The sequence below is a fragment of the Pyxicephalus adspersus genome, chromosome Z (genome assembly GCF_032062135.1).
Source record: "Pyxicephalus adspersus chromosome Z, UCB_Pads_2.0, whole genome shotgun sequence".
Lineage (NCBI taxonomy): Eukaryota > Metazoa > Chordata > Amphibia > Anura > Pyxicephalidae > Pyxicephalus > Pyxicephalus adspersus.
The window spans coordinates 33,552,572-33,568,442 of record NC_092871.1 but is presented as its reverse complement, the minus strand read 5'-3'; the positions used below and the strand labels follow the sequence as shown (position 1 = coordinate 33,568,442).

General features: G+C 37.7%; 1 protein-coding gene across 1 annotated transcript in view; it reads left to right on the top strand.

Moving 5' to 3' along the window:
- The window catches only part of FAM199X (family with sequence similarity 199, X-linked), a 10,326-nt gene extending 721 nt beyond the window's left edge, over positions 1-9,605 (top strand). Inside the window, exons 2-6 of the mRNA XM_072429652.1 lie at positions 632-851; positions 1,285-1,434; positions 2,506-2,667; positions 4,126-4,386; positions 5,796-9,605. Of these exons, the coding sequence (XP_072285753.1) occupies positions 632-851; positions 1,285-1,434; positions 2,506-2,667; positions 4,126-4,386; positions 5,796-5,966 (964 nt within the window). The 3' untranslated portion in view covers positions 5,967-9,605. The remainder of the gene's footprint in view (positions 1-631; positions 852-1,284; positions 1,435-2,505; positions 2,668-4,125; positions 4,387-5,795) is intronic.
- Positions 9,606-15,871: the final 6,266 nt, after the last annotated feature.

Here is a 15,871-nt window from a genome sequence, read left to right as displayed (position 1 = left end):
GCGTTAGGGGGCACAGGGCCGGACCGACATACGTGGCGTTAGGGGGCACAGGGCCGGACTGACATACGTGGCGTTAGGGGGCACAGGGCCGGACCCACATATGTGGCACTAGAGGGCACAGGACTGGACTAAGATAAGACTAGGAGGGGGCACAGGGCTGAACTGACATACATGTTGGTCAGAATGCACAGGGATACACTGACATGTGGCACTAGGGGACTGGACTGACATACGTCCATTAGAGATACATAGGAGGTGTCATTGCTGACCAGAAAATCATAGCTGCCTGGATATTATGCTAACCCAGTGGTTTCAGAGCTTTCTATGTTGTGATTTGTGTTATGCAGAATATAGTCAGAACTCTTATCTGCATGCTTGTACTGGATGAGAGACACAAAAAACATTGATGACAGCGGATCAACATGACAATCTGTGATCACCCTTGTTTCTCTTTAAAAACATTTCCTAAAAACCAGAACTGTGTACATCAATAACAAATGCAATCAGGCTCTAGTTCCCCTTGAAATTGTCAGAGTGCCAGGAGGACAGGGAGAAGTTTATGCAGTAAGGACTTTAAGTTACTATAATGTTTTTTTAGGAGAATGAATGACTTTCCTTTTCTTATTTACAGGTGGAATCTGACATCTTGTGGAACTAGTGTGGCAAGTTCTGAATGCAGCGAGGAATTATTTTCCTCGGTCTCAGTTGGGGACCAGGATGATTGCTACTCCCTTCTGGATGACCAAGACTTCACTTCCTTTGATCTGTTTCCAGAGGGTAGTGTGTGCAGCGATGTCTCCTCATCTATCAGTACATACTGGGACTGGTCTGACAGCGAATTTGAATGGCAGGTAATTTAGAAACTGAACATTTAGACTTTGACAGGATATTGCCTGCTGATTTCAATTTTCACTTTTGCAATTTTCACTGAATTTGCTCTACTACCAAAATAAAACTCACTTGGCTTTCACAGTGTGAAGTGTAATGTAAAATGTGCAGTAATTATCAGCAATTACATTTTTAAAATAGTAAAATGTCATATTCTTATCAAAAATGAAAACATTCCTGTATTTTTATAATTCATGGGTATCTATAATACTTTTATTGACCAGAACTCTTATGGTTGCTTTGGGACACATCTCTTCCAATACACTTTGTATTGTATATTGTTATAGGTTGTCCTAAATTTTTTTGGGTGCATTGCAAATTACCTTTGCTTGCACTGTAATTATGAGAGAAACCTTTACCTGCCCTGACTATGCTTAATAACTTCTTTTTCTTTAGTTACCTGGAAGTGACATAGCAAGTGGTAGTGATGTGTTATCTGATGTCATACCCAGTATTCCCAGCTCTCCCTGCCTCCCCTCCAAGAAAAAGAACAAACATAGGAATTTGGACGAGCTCCCTTGGAGTGCTATGACAAATGATGAACAGGTAATACCACGCCATCCACACAGTCTATATTTTCATTTTTAGTGCACTTAAATCTTCATTATTGATCTTGAGAATGTGTTTTTATTGTTTCCTGTGACTACATTGTGTGGAATTGCCCTAACTCTTCTTCTGACATTTGTGAAATAGACATGAAGTGGGGGGAACTTGCTTCACTTGCTGGTCACTTATGTCTGATGCCCATCGAATATAAAATAGACAAATTTATAGCAATAAAAAAGTTTGATTTTTTTTTTTGTTAGGTTTTACATATTTCTACAAAACTAAGAAAGGAGAAGGATAGCATAGCATTGTATTTCTAGAATTACACAGTCTCGACTGGACTGATATGATTTAAAAAAAAAAAAGTTTAAAGAGGTTTTCATTGTTGCATACTAATAAAGAAAAAATAAGAAAAGCCTAAATTTGGGCTTTGGTTAACACTGAGCAAATATCATTTAGGGCAGAATATATAGATTCCTTCATAAACATATTAAGGATTATCTCCCCCCCTTGTCATTACACTGTTATCAGTGGAGGAACCAGTAATTCATGTTTCTATATTAGTAATATTCCCATTTACACCCATTTACCTTTTCCATCATGCAAGTCTGCCCAACCATAAAGCCTACCTAAACTCAGAATTTTCACTTTACATAAAATGGTAGAGAACCATTTTATAAAGGGTAAAAATTCTGTTTTTTTTTTTTTTTTTAAAGGGTGCAGCACCGCCTCCTAATGAATAGGAGCGCATAGCCACCTGGGATACCTATGTCAGGCATTTGGGTTTAGGCTCTTTGGCGCTCCTTCTGCACATGCCCGAGCATCTAAATGTGCAGTAAGATCGGCAAATTTTTTTTTTTCATCCTACGTCACTTGATCTGGCGCCTAGGTCGTGTGACGTAGTATAAAGAACCCCCGGAGTGATTGGACTGCCCTGCGGGATTGAAGGTAAGTGTGTTTTTGTTTTTTTGAGTATAGTTCCTCTTTAATATGTGGTTACAAATTCATTAAAATTAGTGAATTGTGTGGTTTTTCTGCTTCCTTTAATCTCTGATACCTTGCTCCTCCTAGGTTGAATACATAGAATATCTCAGTAGAAAGGTCAGCACAGAGATGGGTCTACGAGAACAGCTTGACATTATCAAAATAATTGATCCTACAGCCCAGATCTCCCCTACAGACAGCGAGTTTATCATCGAACTGAACTGCCTGACGGATGAAAAACTGAAACAGGTTTGTCGAGCAGCTCTGACAAAGACCTTGGCATTGTCTAATAAGTTGTTGTGCTATAGCATGCATTTTTTGTCTGTGCTCACTGATGACTTAAGATTTGTTTGTAATCCTTCTTTACTATTTAGGAAGTAGAAGATGCAATTTTTTTAAGGGAACGATTGACTGGTGGTGCAGGTACACAATTAGCCTTGTACTGGCTTTTTAATATGAAAGAATTACATATTACATATGTTAAAGCTTTCACCTCTAGCAAGTTATAAAGCTTATTTCCAAGAACATTCATAAGATAATTTCTTATGAAACACAGCTGTAGGCATCCATTGCAGACTCTCCTATATAACAACAAAAAAAAAATTGGCTTTCCTTTTAACATCCTCTGCCTTCAGTGCCTCATGACTCCAGAGACTTAGAACACGTATTCAGTCCTTACCTCACTCTGATTTGTATTGGCTTGTATTGTGTATTAGGTCAGTGACTCAAAAAGGATCAGCATCACTGCTTAAAAAAAAAACAAAAAAAAACTTGCATTGGCTTTTTATCTTAACTTAGTTTCACAAGTAGAATTAAAAGTAACCTTGAAAAAGATAGTGGTGTCTTTTTCTAGTCTGATTCTATAGATCTTTGTAGATATCCTTCTCTAGCAGTGATTATTAAAATACCTGTTGGCTTGATGATGTCTAATGAATCCCCCAAGATAATGTCCTGTAAACTGGCCTTCCATGTAAAATGGTTATAATTAAGTCTTCAGTGGCAGTGGCAAATGCTCAATAGCCAAAGTCTACTTGTAAGGCAAAATAACTTCTACACTTTTGTAATCCTTGCCCAATTACTTTTTTTCACCTTGAGATGGCTCTAGGGGCTTTTGAACCTTTCTATCCAGTGGTTGCCAACCGGTGGCCCACAAGAAAATTTTGGTGGTCCACGGCTCTGGCCTTCAGAAAAGTACCCTGCTGGGGGAAGGGGCGCACCGGCCAGAGCCGCGGACTATGTCTTCCGTATGGATCGCAGGCTCAGGGCGGGGGGGAGGTTGTCTCTGGACAATTTCAGACCTGCGATGGGAGAGTGGGTAGGTTGTGACATCATGATGTCACTATGGAAGAAGTTTCTTCCTGCGCATGCATGATCCGGAGCCAGTAAATTTAGTGGTCTGTGGGTCCAAAAAGTTTGGTGACCACTGTTTGTATCTGCGTTTTTGTTTTGTACAGCATAAACGTAGACTTGTCAGAGTGTAAAGGTTTATTAAAGGGCTTTTAAGAATCTGTGTTTGATGGTTGCCAGATTATATCTGTAAGTCTACCTGTTTTATATTTGACAGATATCCAAGAGTTCCCATGAATCTTCAGTAGACCTGATTTATATCCATATGGGTCCTCCAATGTGAATAATTGCTGTCTCTGTTTAAGTTTATATTAGTCTCTCTTTTCTATTGGCATAACATGGTTTTAATATTTTTCTCAGGTCAGGAGCTATATTAAGGAGCATAGTCCTCGACAACGATCTACACGTGATAGCTGGAAAAGGACTAGCTACAGTACAGCCAGTACAAGTGGTGTGAGCGGAGCCAGCGTGAGCAGCAGTAGTGCCAGTATGGTCAGCACAGCCAGCAGCACTGGTTCTAGTGGGGGTCACTCTGCCTCTAACTCAAGTGCCAACATGAGTCGGACTCACAGTGACAGCAATCTGTCTGCCAGTGCAGCGGAAAGAATCAGAGATTCAAAGGTAAGAGTTCTAATCGACATAATTGCCTGTAAATTATTTGTTGTTAAAAAGTAATACCGCTAACATAAATATTCTTAATCCTTTTTAAAAAGGAATAGTGGACACACTTTGTGGGTCATAGGGAAACATTTATTGTTTTGACTTGTTTACATTTATATTGACCATTATTTTTTGCATTACTGGCGGCAGCTGTTCTGTAAGTTAAATATCACATCTGTATATGTAAATTACATAAAGTACAACATTCATTAACTTAACAGTTCCTTTTCAAAGTGTGACTTCCCTAGATAAGGAGTCTAGGTGAATTTATACCTACTGCTTCCTTCATCAGTGTAACTCCCATGAACCCTTTAAGTGTGTGAACTGGTTAAGAACCTTTGTTGCAGTGGTGTTCCATAATGATATAATATGAAATAAGTGCAAGGTGATATAATATAAAACTTTTATATTCTGCTTCTAAGCCATTTGAATTCTTTATATTGAACTGTTACCCACAGTCTTTTACATACTATAAAAAAAAACTGAAATTAATTTTAAATCATGAGTGATTTCCCCAAATATGATTTACTCATAATACCATTGGACTAGTTGAGAACAATAGTGTAACATACTAGTACTTTTCCCAAGCATTCAGTAAATTATTCTTTTACCATCATTGTGTGTTTTCTGTACCTGTAAGACAGGTCCCCAACCCCTGACAGGTGGGCTGCGACTCTGGCCCGGTGCACCCACCAGCGGAGTCAGAAGAAGGACCCCGCTTAGGGGGCGCACCGGCCAGAGGACCAGACCACGTCTCCTGGAGACATCGCAGGCTCAGACCTGCGATGGGAGAGTGGGTGGGTTTTGGCATCACAACGTCACTCTAGGGGAAGTCTCTTCCCCCTTGAGTGACACATGGCTCCCTGCGCATGCGCAGTCCGGAGTCCGTGCATTTAGTGGTCCGCGACGTGCAACAGGTTGGAGATCATTGTTGTAAGAGATCAGTCGTATATGTGTAACACCAGTTAATTGACCATAGCTTTATATCTATACCAGAGTCATTGTCTTTCTCTTGATTACTTGCCACCGTTTATAGGGTCAGCTATAAATAATTTCTATTATGTCTTATTGGGAGGCAGGCTTATCTGTTCATTGCCCTTCAGATAACCACAGAAGTGGTCACTTTTGCTTTGTGGTATTAATCTTGGGGCAGCGGGCTGCTCGATATGCACCTCAAAAGCCTTATGTGCTATACTGTCATAAACAAAATACTATTTAAAGATCAGTTGGAGTTTTTATAATAACCTGGTTCAAAGAACAGCCATATATCCATAGTATCGTTGTCAGATTATTAAAAGGAGAGCTGTGGTTTACTTCTGGATATGACTGCTATACCTTGATTTACTTTGTATGTTTTATGTTTACTTTAGAAACGATCTAAGCAGAGAAAACTGCAGCAGAAAGCACTGCGTAAGAGACAGCTGAAAGAGCAGAGGCAGGCTCGGAAGGAGAGACTCAGTGGTTTGTTCCTCAATGAAGAAGTGTTGTCACTAAAAGTAAATGAGGAAGATCATGAAGGAGATGTAGATGTACTCATGTGACAAGGGTGAAAATAGCGGTGTTCTTTGTAAGTCTCTATAAGGCCAGGTTATTTAGGTAAAATGAAACTATAAATGGGGTAGCCTGTTCTGAGCTTTAGGTTGTATTTGGAGTCTCTCTGTGCATGATGTTGCCTTGATCTTTCTTCTTGCCAACAAAGTAAAATATATAAGAAAATTTTGTTTGGAATCCTATAATCCATTTGTAATGACAGATAAAACCACAGATTTAGCTTTGCAAGCTAGTCTGATAATTGTCGTGCATATAAAGTGTTTACAAAGCTTTTTAAGCTATCTTCAACACCTTTCTCTACCCTGGGCATGTTGAGCATGTCCTAATGGAAGCACTGTTGCTTCAAACAAGCTATTAGCAGACTTCTTGAAATTCTTAGGTAAGGAAGAAGCATGCTAAAAGCCCAAAGTCTAAAGTTACAGTTATTACTTCCATCAAGACTGGCATTCAGCATTTCCCAGATATGTGCTGATGGGTGCTTTAAGGACTGAGAAATCTCCTCAAAGCTTTCTTTAGGCTTTATTAACAATTATTCTAGTACTGTTACAACTATCTTTTACAATCTTAAAGTAAAACTAATATAAAGTCCGCAGCTCAGCTAAATGTACAAAGCAAGAAGGGAGGTATTTAGGTAATTGTTAGGAAGGCTTTGGGGGCTTAACACTTACTGTTAAGCAGAAATTAGTAGTAGTATAAAGTAATAGACTATATACACAGCCATGGGATTTAATACTCTAGCATGTTCTCTGAAGTCTTGGGTATAAGGAAAGTATCTACTTAATCTACCACAGACTACTTTAAATTTGGGAACGTGCACATTGAGAGACCCAAATATACTCCAATACATGTTTGATACTGGCTGTCTTGAGGACTGTATCAGTCATTCACTTCAGTTCAAGTTAATATCAGAGTGGTTACGTTCTAGCTGCTGTCAGGACTGTCTTGAAGCCCCTTTCATTTTTTTTGTAAACATTTGTCTGTATGTTTCACTTCCTTGCTGAAACTACACCTGAGACCTATGATGTATAATGAATTGACTACTTTTAATTTACTATTTGTTTCTCCTAAATACAACCTCTGCAATGTGGAGGCATAGAAATCTGGCACAGACTTAGGAAGAACACTGTACTTTCTCTAAGGTTTGCAAAATCCAGTTATATCAAAATATCAAAGTGGAAACTTTCAAACTACTTTGTAACTGTAAATCTGTAAATACCAATGTCTCTGCGCTGCAGGTATATGTAACGAACTGCTGCTGATGTTGGGGGAAGTCCTGTAGCTCTGTTACAGTATCTCTACTGATAATTTATGTTCTGTGGGAAATTTTTATTTAGTATTCTGCAATATTTTTTTTTTCTGTCATTTTATGTTTGATGTTAATGGCTGTATCATCAATCTTTTAAAAGAATAAGAAAGGAATCATCGTGAACCTAATTCTTAGAAAGTGTATGCTAAATGTTAAACACTTCAAAAACTTGTATTGGTAAAAAAAAAAAAGGTAAGTCTGGTGCTGTGGTTGCTCCCACCTTTTCTGTACCCCACAGAAGCTTCTTAGGATCATGTGTAAGTATTGATTTTCTGAAAGTCAGTATTTGCGTAGTATTAGGCACCCTTCCTACTTGGCAGTGCTCAGCCATCAATTACTGTATTATCAGGGGCAGTGAACCTGTCTTTTAGCTGGTTTTAGGGAGATATTTTACTGCCCTTCAGTGGCAGATCAAGTAAGTTTGGACACATTTATGATGCCTATTGTCAGCTGTACTTTGATCCTTTCTTTATTCATACGTGTACATTTGAAAGTGCAAACACTAGAAATACATTTTCTGTTAACAAATGAATTTGTTTCGATATAAACATTTAATTTTTTTCAGCTTTACTCTTTTAAATATTTGCTTTTTAGTATAATACTTTTTACTTTTGAAAGAAAATCTGTAAAACAAAAAAAAATGTTAAAGATACACCTGTCAGTACCACACTGTAGGCAAAAAATCCTGATAGTCCATACGTTTATATACCTTCTGTTTTAAGCCACGTGTCCTGAATTCTGAAATGTTTTCATATTTTGGCCATGCCTTTTCCTGCATATTTCCATTGAGCCAAAGAGATGAAAATCCTTGCTGATCAAAAGGGTACATAAGGATTGGAATCTGTGGTAAAATCCACAAGGTTGCAGTAAAAATTACTAGCTACAATATTGGGGAATTTGATGCTTTGGCCTGCAGGAAAATGTACGTCAGGCATTTTAGTGCCTGCATTTGAGCCCATTTTGGGTATCCTTTGAATTTCCTCCACTCCCTAAATGCCATGTGACCTTTTCTTTGCATCCTGAATAGTGTGGAAACAGCTGCTCATTTTTGTTCATTGGTACCTTAAACTTTGAAATAAACAGAATAAACCTTAAACTACTTACATTGTTAGGCATGAAAACACTCCTCCTTTTTTTATCCTATGATTGCAGTTTGAAAAAAAGGCTGTATAGTGAAGAGGATAAAAGACGTGTTTTTATACATGTGGTAAACAATGAAATGCCCCAAATGTTAATGTGATTTTTGCAATCATAGATGGGGTTTAACATTGCACTTTTTTTTTGTAAAATCATATACTTGTTATATTTCCACCAACAATTTGGTTGATCAGCATACGTGTTGCTCTTTTCCAGTATTATATATTCTAATCCTTGCACATTTGTCTCTGCTTTCTAGCAATATGTGCAAGCAACTATTTCAGATTTTCCTTTACATAACCAATCCTATTTATAGGTTATGCTTTGTGGTATGGAAACTTACATACTGCATATTATGTATGCTTATTTTTGTTCAGTACCTTATACTACTTGTAAAGGTGAGCATGTCTAAAGGCATCGAACTCATTCTGAAAATATATTAGCCAGACACATCCTTTTATATTTCCTCTGCATTATCATTTTATAAAAGCCCGATGAAGTTTGATGATGAAGTAGAAGATGACAGAAAACTGTTCTCTTCCAAAACTTCCATCTTGTAGATATTGTCAATCATGTAAATACACAGATAATTGCATGTACAAAATGTAATTGCTACAGATGGTTAAAAGAAAGAAAAGAATATTTTATGGAAAGCTATGACCACTCCTCGCCCTGGCTTTCAGCACATGGACATTGGTGACCTGCCTAAGATTAGTGCAGGTCTGCAAATGGGTATCCATGATCTCTGAGACTATTGTTCTGAACATAATAAGAAATAAATGTAATTATGTTACCTGAGTAGAGAACGGCATGTACTCTGTCCAAGTGCTAAGCACGGAGGCCACTGATCCCTCTTTACCACGTGGTAACTAACCCCCCCCAGCCTGTAATATCATGTAAAGTATCCCTATGGCTTTGATTGCTGTTACATGACAACTGCAGAACTTGAAACTGACTTGTTTAATTTGATCAGGCAAGGCAGCCTTAGCTTAACCTGTGGCTTAATGCTAAGATGTTTTTCTTACTTGTACAATATGTATATGTACTCTCTGAGCTAGGAATTTTTTTTGTGATTTTTTTTTTTTTTTTTTTTTTTTTTTTGTGTCCGTTTTCTTTTTATAGTGTTTGGTCATTTTGAGAAAAATGGGTCGTTCTATTCTGTGGAATAAAAAGGATTCATCCCTGCCATGTGTGTCTTGTAGCCTTTGTAATTCATACATGTATATTTGCATTGAAGAACCAAAAGGACAGCTGGGATACATATGTGCGCTACCACTGGGAAAATGCTCCTTGCATGGTATTCTTTTGCTTTATTATATTTAGGTAACTGGTCTCGAACAGGTATAAGGTAAATATGGTCCAAGGTAGACTTGTGATCCTGGAGTTCTGAATCCTCAAACTGAAAATAAATGATGGGATCCTTCCACACCAACCACACTGACTGTGGGACTGATATATTGGTCAATGTGCGCACATTAAACAACAGTGAAAAGGGAAATGTGAATTTATATAAGGAGAGGAATCTTGTGGTGATCTGTATATTTTAGGATTGAAAGCAGGGAAAAACAATCCAATGGAATCACACCAAACAAATAAAACTTCCAAAGCCTTGAAGTTCACAGGTAATGTTTTAAACAACATTTATTTTGGCAATTATTCCATTTCGCCACAAGAGGGAGCAATAATAACTCCAGGTTATTAGCACAGCATATTTTGGAATTCCCTATATAGGAGATAAGAAATTTAAACTTGCAGTTTAGTGGGAAGTAATGTATGATGCACTGGCTTAATGTAATTCAGGTGACTTTCTATTTCAGAAATTCAACATGTCAGATAAAGAAATTACATGTTATGAGGATATCTAAACCCCTACCTGACTGAGTAAAGTTTAAGTACCTTTATTTTAATCCATTAAGTTTAGGAGCAGGTAACTTACATTTGAGAAATACTGATTTTTTTTTCAGGATAGATTAGCTAAAATCAACTTTTCATGTACAAGGAACAAATAAAATTCTTCACAAATTATCCACAGGATCTAATTTATTCTGCATTGGTTGCTTCTTGATGGTATGTGAACTTGAATTTTTTAAATTGATGTCAAGGGAATAAAAATAAGAAGTCACTGCAAAGGAGTTATTTGTGAAAGGGGCAGGTGAAAATAACACAAAAATCTGAGACCTAAGCCTAATATACAGCCTAAAAATTATTCAAAGATTGCCTGGGGTGGGGTGTTTTTTTTTTTTTTTTTTTTTTTTTTTTTTAAACATGGCATGCTGATACAGTAAAGACCTATACATTTTAAATAAAAAGGAAAACCTATCTGTCAATATTTGCAGGTCATGTATTTCTATCTTTTTAAGTAGTTTGTATTTATACAAATACACAAAGTTAAAAATATAGTTAATCCAGGCTAGTTCTGACCTTTATATATGGTTGTGTCTACTCCATCCTCACCCAACCAGGGCAAATCTGTACAGGAAACCGATGGAACATCATTTGAACCCAATACTGGCTTTTGGTTTCAGGTCAATTGCAGCATCAACCCAAACATTCCATTTGCTCCAGTAAGCAGTGAAAATAGGGGCTGTGTAGTGGTACATGTCGGTAAAAGCTTCAATTCTCTTGGTTGTTAGGAGTTTAACCAGCTAACAGTGTGTGGTTTTCACTGGTTACTGTTGCAACCATCACTGAAGACAGGTTCAGCCCCATTGTTAAAGTACGCAGTGGGGAACACTTTTTAAACCTCTGACAACCAGAAGTATAGAAGTGCACTTGGTTTATCCTATTAAAAGGGTGAAGCTCATATCTTTCAGTAAAAAAAAAAAATAAAACCTTGCCCAATTGATGTTTTTCTGCCTATCCATAAGGGTTGCAGGCGTCTGCAATGTTTTCCCTGCTCTGGTCCATACGCCTACACATGAAGGAAAGCTCACTGTAATTAACCACGTTCACAAATTAGCTGGGCAAATGTCATCTATGGACTATGGCCCGCTCCCTTGCTGATCTTTTCTAGAGAAATACCTGGTACCTCAGAGTTTTGGGGGTATTTAACTCTCCCTCTTTCACATGACAGCATTGATGCTTAGTGACTGACCCCATAGGCACTGTTGCCTAATGCAGAGGGAAGGTTTTTAAACCCAAGTGACAAAAACTTGTGTACCTTCCCAGATAGGAAGTTTGGGGAGACTTTGTGTGGAAATCAGAGCACGGGAACTGTTTGAAAAGTTTATAAAAATGGTCTAGTTAAATAAGGCATTATAGAAGAACGTAAATCTGTGTAAAGCGATATACATTTTTTTTATTTAATAAGGGTTTAATACTACATTAGGCATACTTGTTATTTTGCATGGATTTTATCTCATTAACAAAAGTGATCTGATACTCTGATTTAAATGCAGGTATCACGGTAAACCCTTTATCCTTTTTTTTTTCTTTTACACACATGCACACAATTTATTTTCTCCATATCTCTGGCTCCGTGAACAGATTTGTTAGCATCTCTATATCTTCATTACATTCTAATATTCTGATGGCTGATAAAATAATCAGTGGAAATTGCTACTAAACCGTAAGCTCTAAAAATAAAATAAAAAACCCAGCTTCACAAGAACAGGTTGTCAGGAATAAAGTATTGAAAATGATAATGTTTCTAATCAGAAAATATCACAGCAAATACCCATCCATTTACAGAGATAAAGAGCGTGTACTGTTCCCCATCATTCTATGGAAATAAATCTATCTTTTCCAACTCCACTGCATTAGACATAATTTATCTGCAATGCATTATTTCATTTATATATTTGTACAGTGCATCGACAAGATAAAGAAGTGCCAAAGTGTTTACAAGGGGAGACATCACTCTGTTTTAATTGCTTGCACATTTCCTGCATTCTCCAATGGTTAGAACTAATAATAGGGATGAGGCTTGTTGAATAAACGCATTAGCTTAGAAATTTCAAGCCTCTAACTGTTTTTGAAGAGGGAGATAGTTTCTAAATGAGCTTGGTAACATTGATTTGTGATTAATCACGGTACTTAGTGACTCATCTATGACCAGAGTACAACAAAAATGCCATGTTTGCTTAGTGGCATTAACACCATTTATCTCCAGTACATTCTCAAAATTGCCTTGTTGTCAATGTGAAGGTTGGGACATGTCTAAACAATCCTGGCATGAAAAGACTGATTATCTGCGAATAGATTTTTCTTCATACATCACAAGGCATCAGATGGCGCTATTAATGACTTTAATCAGCAGAGCTTATTCATAGAAGCTATTCGAGAAATGAATGTGCAATCCGTATGTCACTAATGGAAGAGTTTGTGCTTCATCAGCCTGCTTAAGATATAGTGTAATCCTAGCAGTTTATTGTCCAATTCTGTTCCTATTTTTTATGGTGAGAAACACATTTATAGGTAAACTCTAATATATTTTTTTTTAATTTATGTATTTTGTTTTTACATTCTAGGAACTCGGTTGGTATTGTTCTCAACCTGGGGCTGAGAAGTAAAAGCAAATGCTACAGTTATATGTCATTACCATAGTCTAAGGGCAATTTGGGGGGGGAAACTAATTAACCAAACTGCATGTTTTTGGGGCCCAGTGCTGACCTCTGAGCCACTGTACTGCCCAACTAGTACTGCTTCTACTATCTGTGTGCAATCATGTACTGTATTTACATAAATTTGTAATACACACTGTGCAAAGCCATCTATGGGTTCCTTTCTGCAGTCTTTTCACACTCATTCTTCTTTGGGCAAAGATCTTCCTAGTTAGTCATTTTTTTTTCTTAAAGTGTTTTTATTCAAAGACAGGCAGGATAATGTTATTGCCTTTACAATGGAAATTAACCCCATAAGGAATACAATACATGGGATGACTATTTGGTCTGAATCCATCGCTCTAGCTGGCTCCATAGAGTATATCTCTTGGACTTTATCCAGCCATTTGCTGATTGGGGGGACCGACATAGATTTTCAGAAACAAGGAATTAGGCTTGGCCCTGTGTTCAAGTGATGTAGATCTAGTGATCGTTTATACATATTTTGTGGGGTGTCTCTCTTATGAAAGAGGCAAACATTAGGAGAATAGGGAATGGACACATCATCAATGTTGTTACATATTTGGACCAATAAGCTTTAATCAGAGGACAGTCCAACTAAATATGAAGCATTGAACCAATACATTGATGGCAAAGCCAGCAAGAGTCAGGTTAGGTTTGAAACCACTTATGAAGTTTGCTTGGGGTGATTCTCTATGATGTTTCCTGAATTCTAGTACTGATAGAGCACCTGTAGGCTAGGAAACATACATCTTGCCATTGTGAGTCAATGAGATATATCTGCAGGGTTGATTCCCAGGTTGTACGAAAACACACAGTTCACAATTCATTTAGGTTTGAATATAAAAATGAGGTAGTATGCCAGATAGGATAGGTTCCTTTTTTGATACTGTTCAAAAGTGGTTGATGGATTTGATAAAGTGTTGAACTGTTGAAAAGCTTTGAAGCACTATTTTCCTAGCAGAGTCATAGGGTTCCATAATCTATGCACCCCAAAGTAATCCAGTTTCATTAATCACAGAAAAGATTGGTAATCAACAATTCACCAATCTATTCCTTTTCACCATCCAGGAAAGAGTTGGGGGAACCTATGGTGGATTCTGGAAGCCCTCTATTTAGAGGCAACCACACTTCTGTGCCCACTTAAAGGAATAAGTAAAGGGGTACATTAATACCCCCAATCTATTCCCACAATGAGTTAAAAAATAAACACATAAATACACCATCAATCAAAATTAACCAATGCACACTGATGTTTACATGTCACGTTTCCATTGCTCAATGACCGATTCATTGGCTTTAGCAATAGTACTGGAAATCTCAGGTGATAATATTGACAAAATCTGGCATTGCACAGGTCAGGTAAAGAGTCATCAGATTGTACGTGTACAGAGATTTTAGAGGCCAGAGCTGCAAAAGTACAGAAAAGAGAATATACGCAGCTGGTAGGTATGCAACTAAATTTTTTTTTAAAGCCAACAGTTTTTAAGTTTTGAAATGAGAGAAAATAAAAGTAACCCTGTCAGGTTGTTTTCTGCTATCTGTGTTGTTGGGGTAGGTTTTCTCAGGCCTCCTATTCTTGCTCTTCTTTTGTCAGCTCTTCCCTTTCGGTGTCTCCTTTTCCCTGTTTCTCTCCCATTTTTCTTTCTCTCTTTACCTCTCTCCTCTGTCTCGCCCCTCTTTTTTTCCTTTCTCACTCACTCTCTCTGTTCCTTCTCCATGTATCTTTCTGACCTCTCCCTTTCTTTCCCTCTTCCTCTCTCCCCAACTCAACTGTCCCTTCACCTCCCCCCATTGTCTTTCTGGTCTATTTTTTTTATCTATCCCCCTCCTCCTCTTATCTCTCCATCTTGCTCCCCTCTCCATATCCCTTTCTGCCCCCTCTTCCTCTCTCGCCCCTCTTACTCCCTCTCTTTATGCTTTTCCTGTGCTCTCTCTCTCCCTGCCTCTCAACCTCAATTTCCTTACTCCACCCTCTCCCTCTTTATCTTCCATCTTCCTCCCTATTTCCCCTCTCCCTGTCTCTCTCTCTTCTCCTACCTCTGTCTTTCTCCCTTCCCTCTCCCTCCCCTCACCTTCCCTCCTTTTCCATCTGCCCTACCCTCCTTTCCTTCCTCTTTTTCCCAAATTTCTCTCTTTCCCTCTTTCTCTTCCTTCTTCTCGCTCTCTTTTGTTCACAGGAAACAGCTTTCTAGGTGTATTTTGTGCTTTAGCATCAAAGGCTATTACTGAGTTTGGGGGCAGCAGAATTTAGCTAGTATAGGGGAGCAAAAACTGTATATCTGATCCTGTGTGTTGTTTTTGGCTTTAGGTAGACTTTTACTCCGAAGGAAGTGTTCCATCCTGAATGCAAATTAAATATAATTTATATTGTGTCTTACTTTGCATTTTTAAGTTTTCTAAAAAAAACGTATTTCAAATGTATACATTTTTATTCTTTATTTATAAAACGAATTAAAAACAGCTGAATCATTTTAAAACAATGAATAGCAAGTTTAGATTTCCACACCTCTTGCTCATTGGATGTTTATGTATTTGAGTTCTATTTAAAACATTGCATTATCATGCCCCATTTCCTCTTAGATTGTCTTTATTGCTTGGTGTGAGGAAGGTGATTTTATGTTTGGAAGAAATGATCTCAGTAAATTACACCTACAGTTACAATATCTGATTATTTTTCGCTTTCTGAGCAGCTAGACAGATAATGTTGCAATCTATTTATTTACACTGTCCTCTGGGCACAGGGAGACTAACTGGCCCATCTTTGCAGTCAATAGAAATGGACTGATACATTACACATTCAGCGAACAATTCAACGTTTACACTGATCATGTTTTAAGTGTCATGATGTGGCCCATAATGGCTTGTTTTCATCACAGCTGATTAAGTG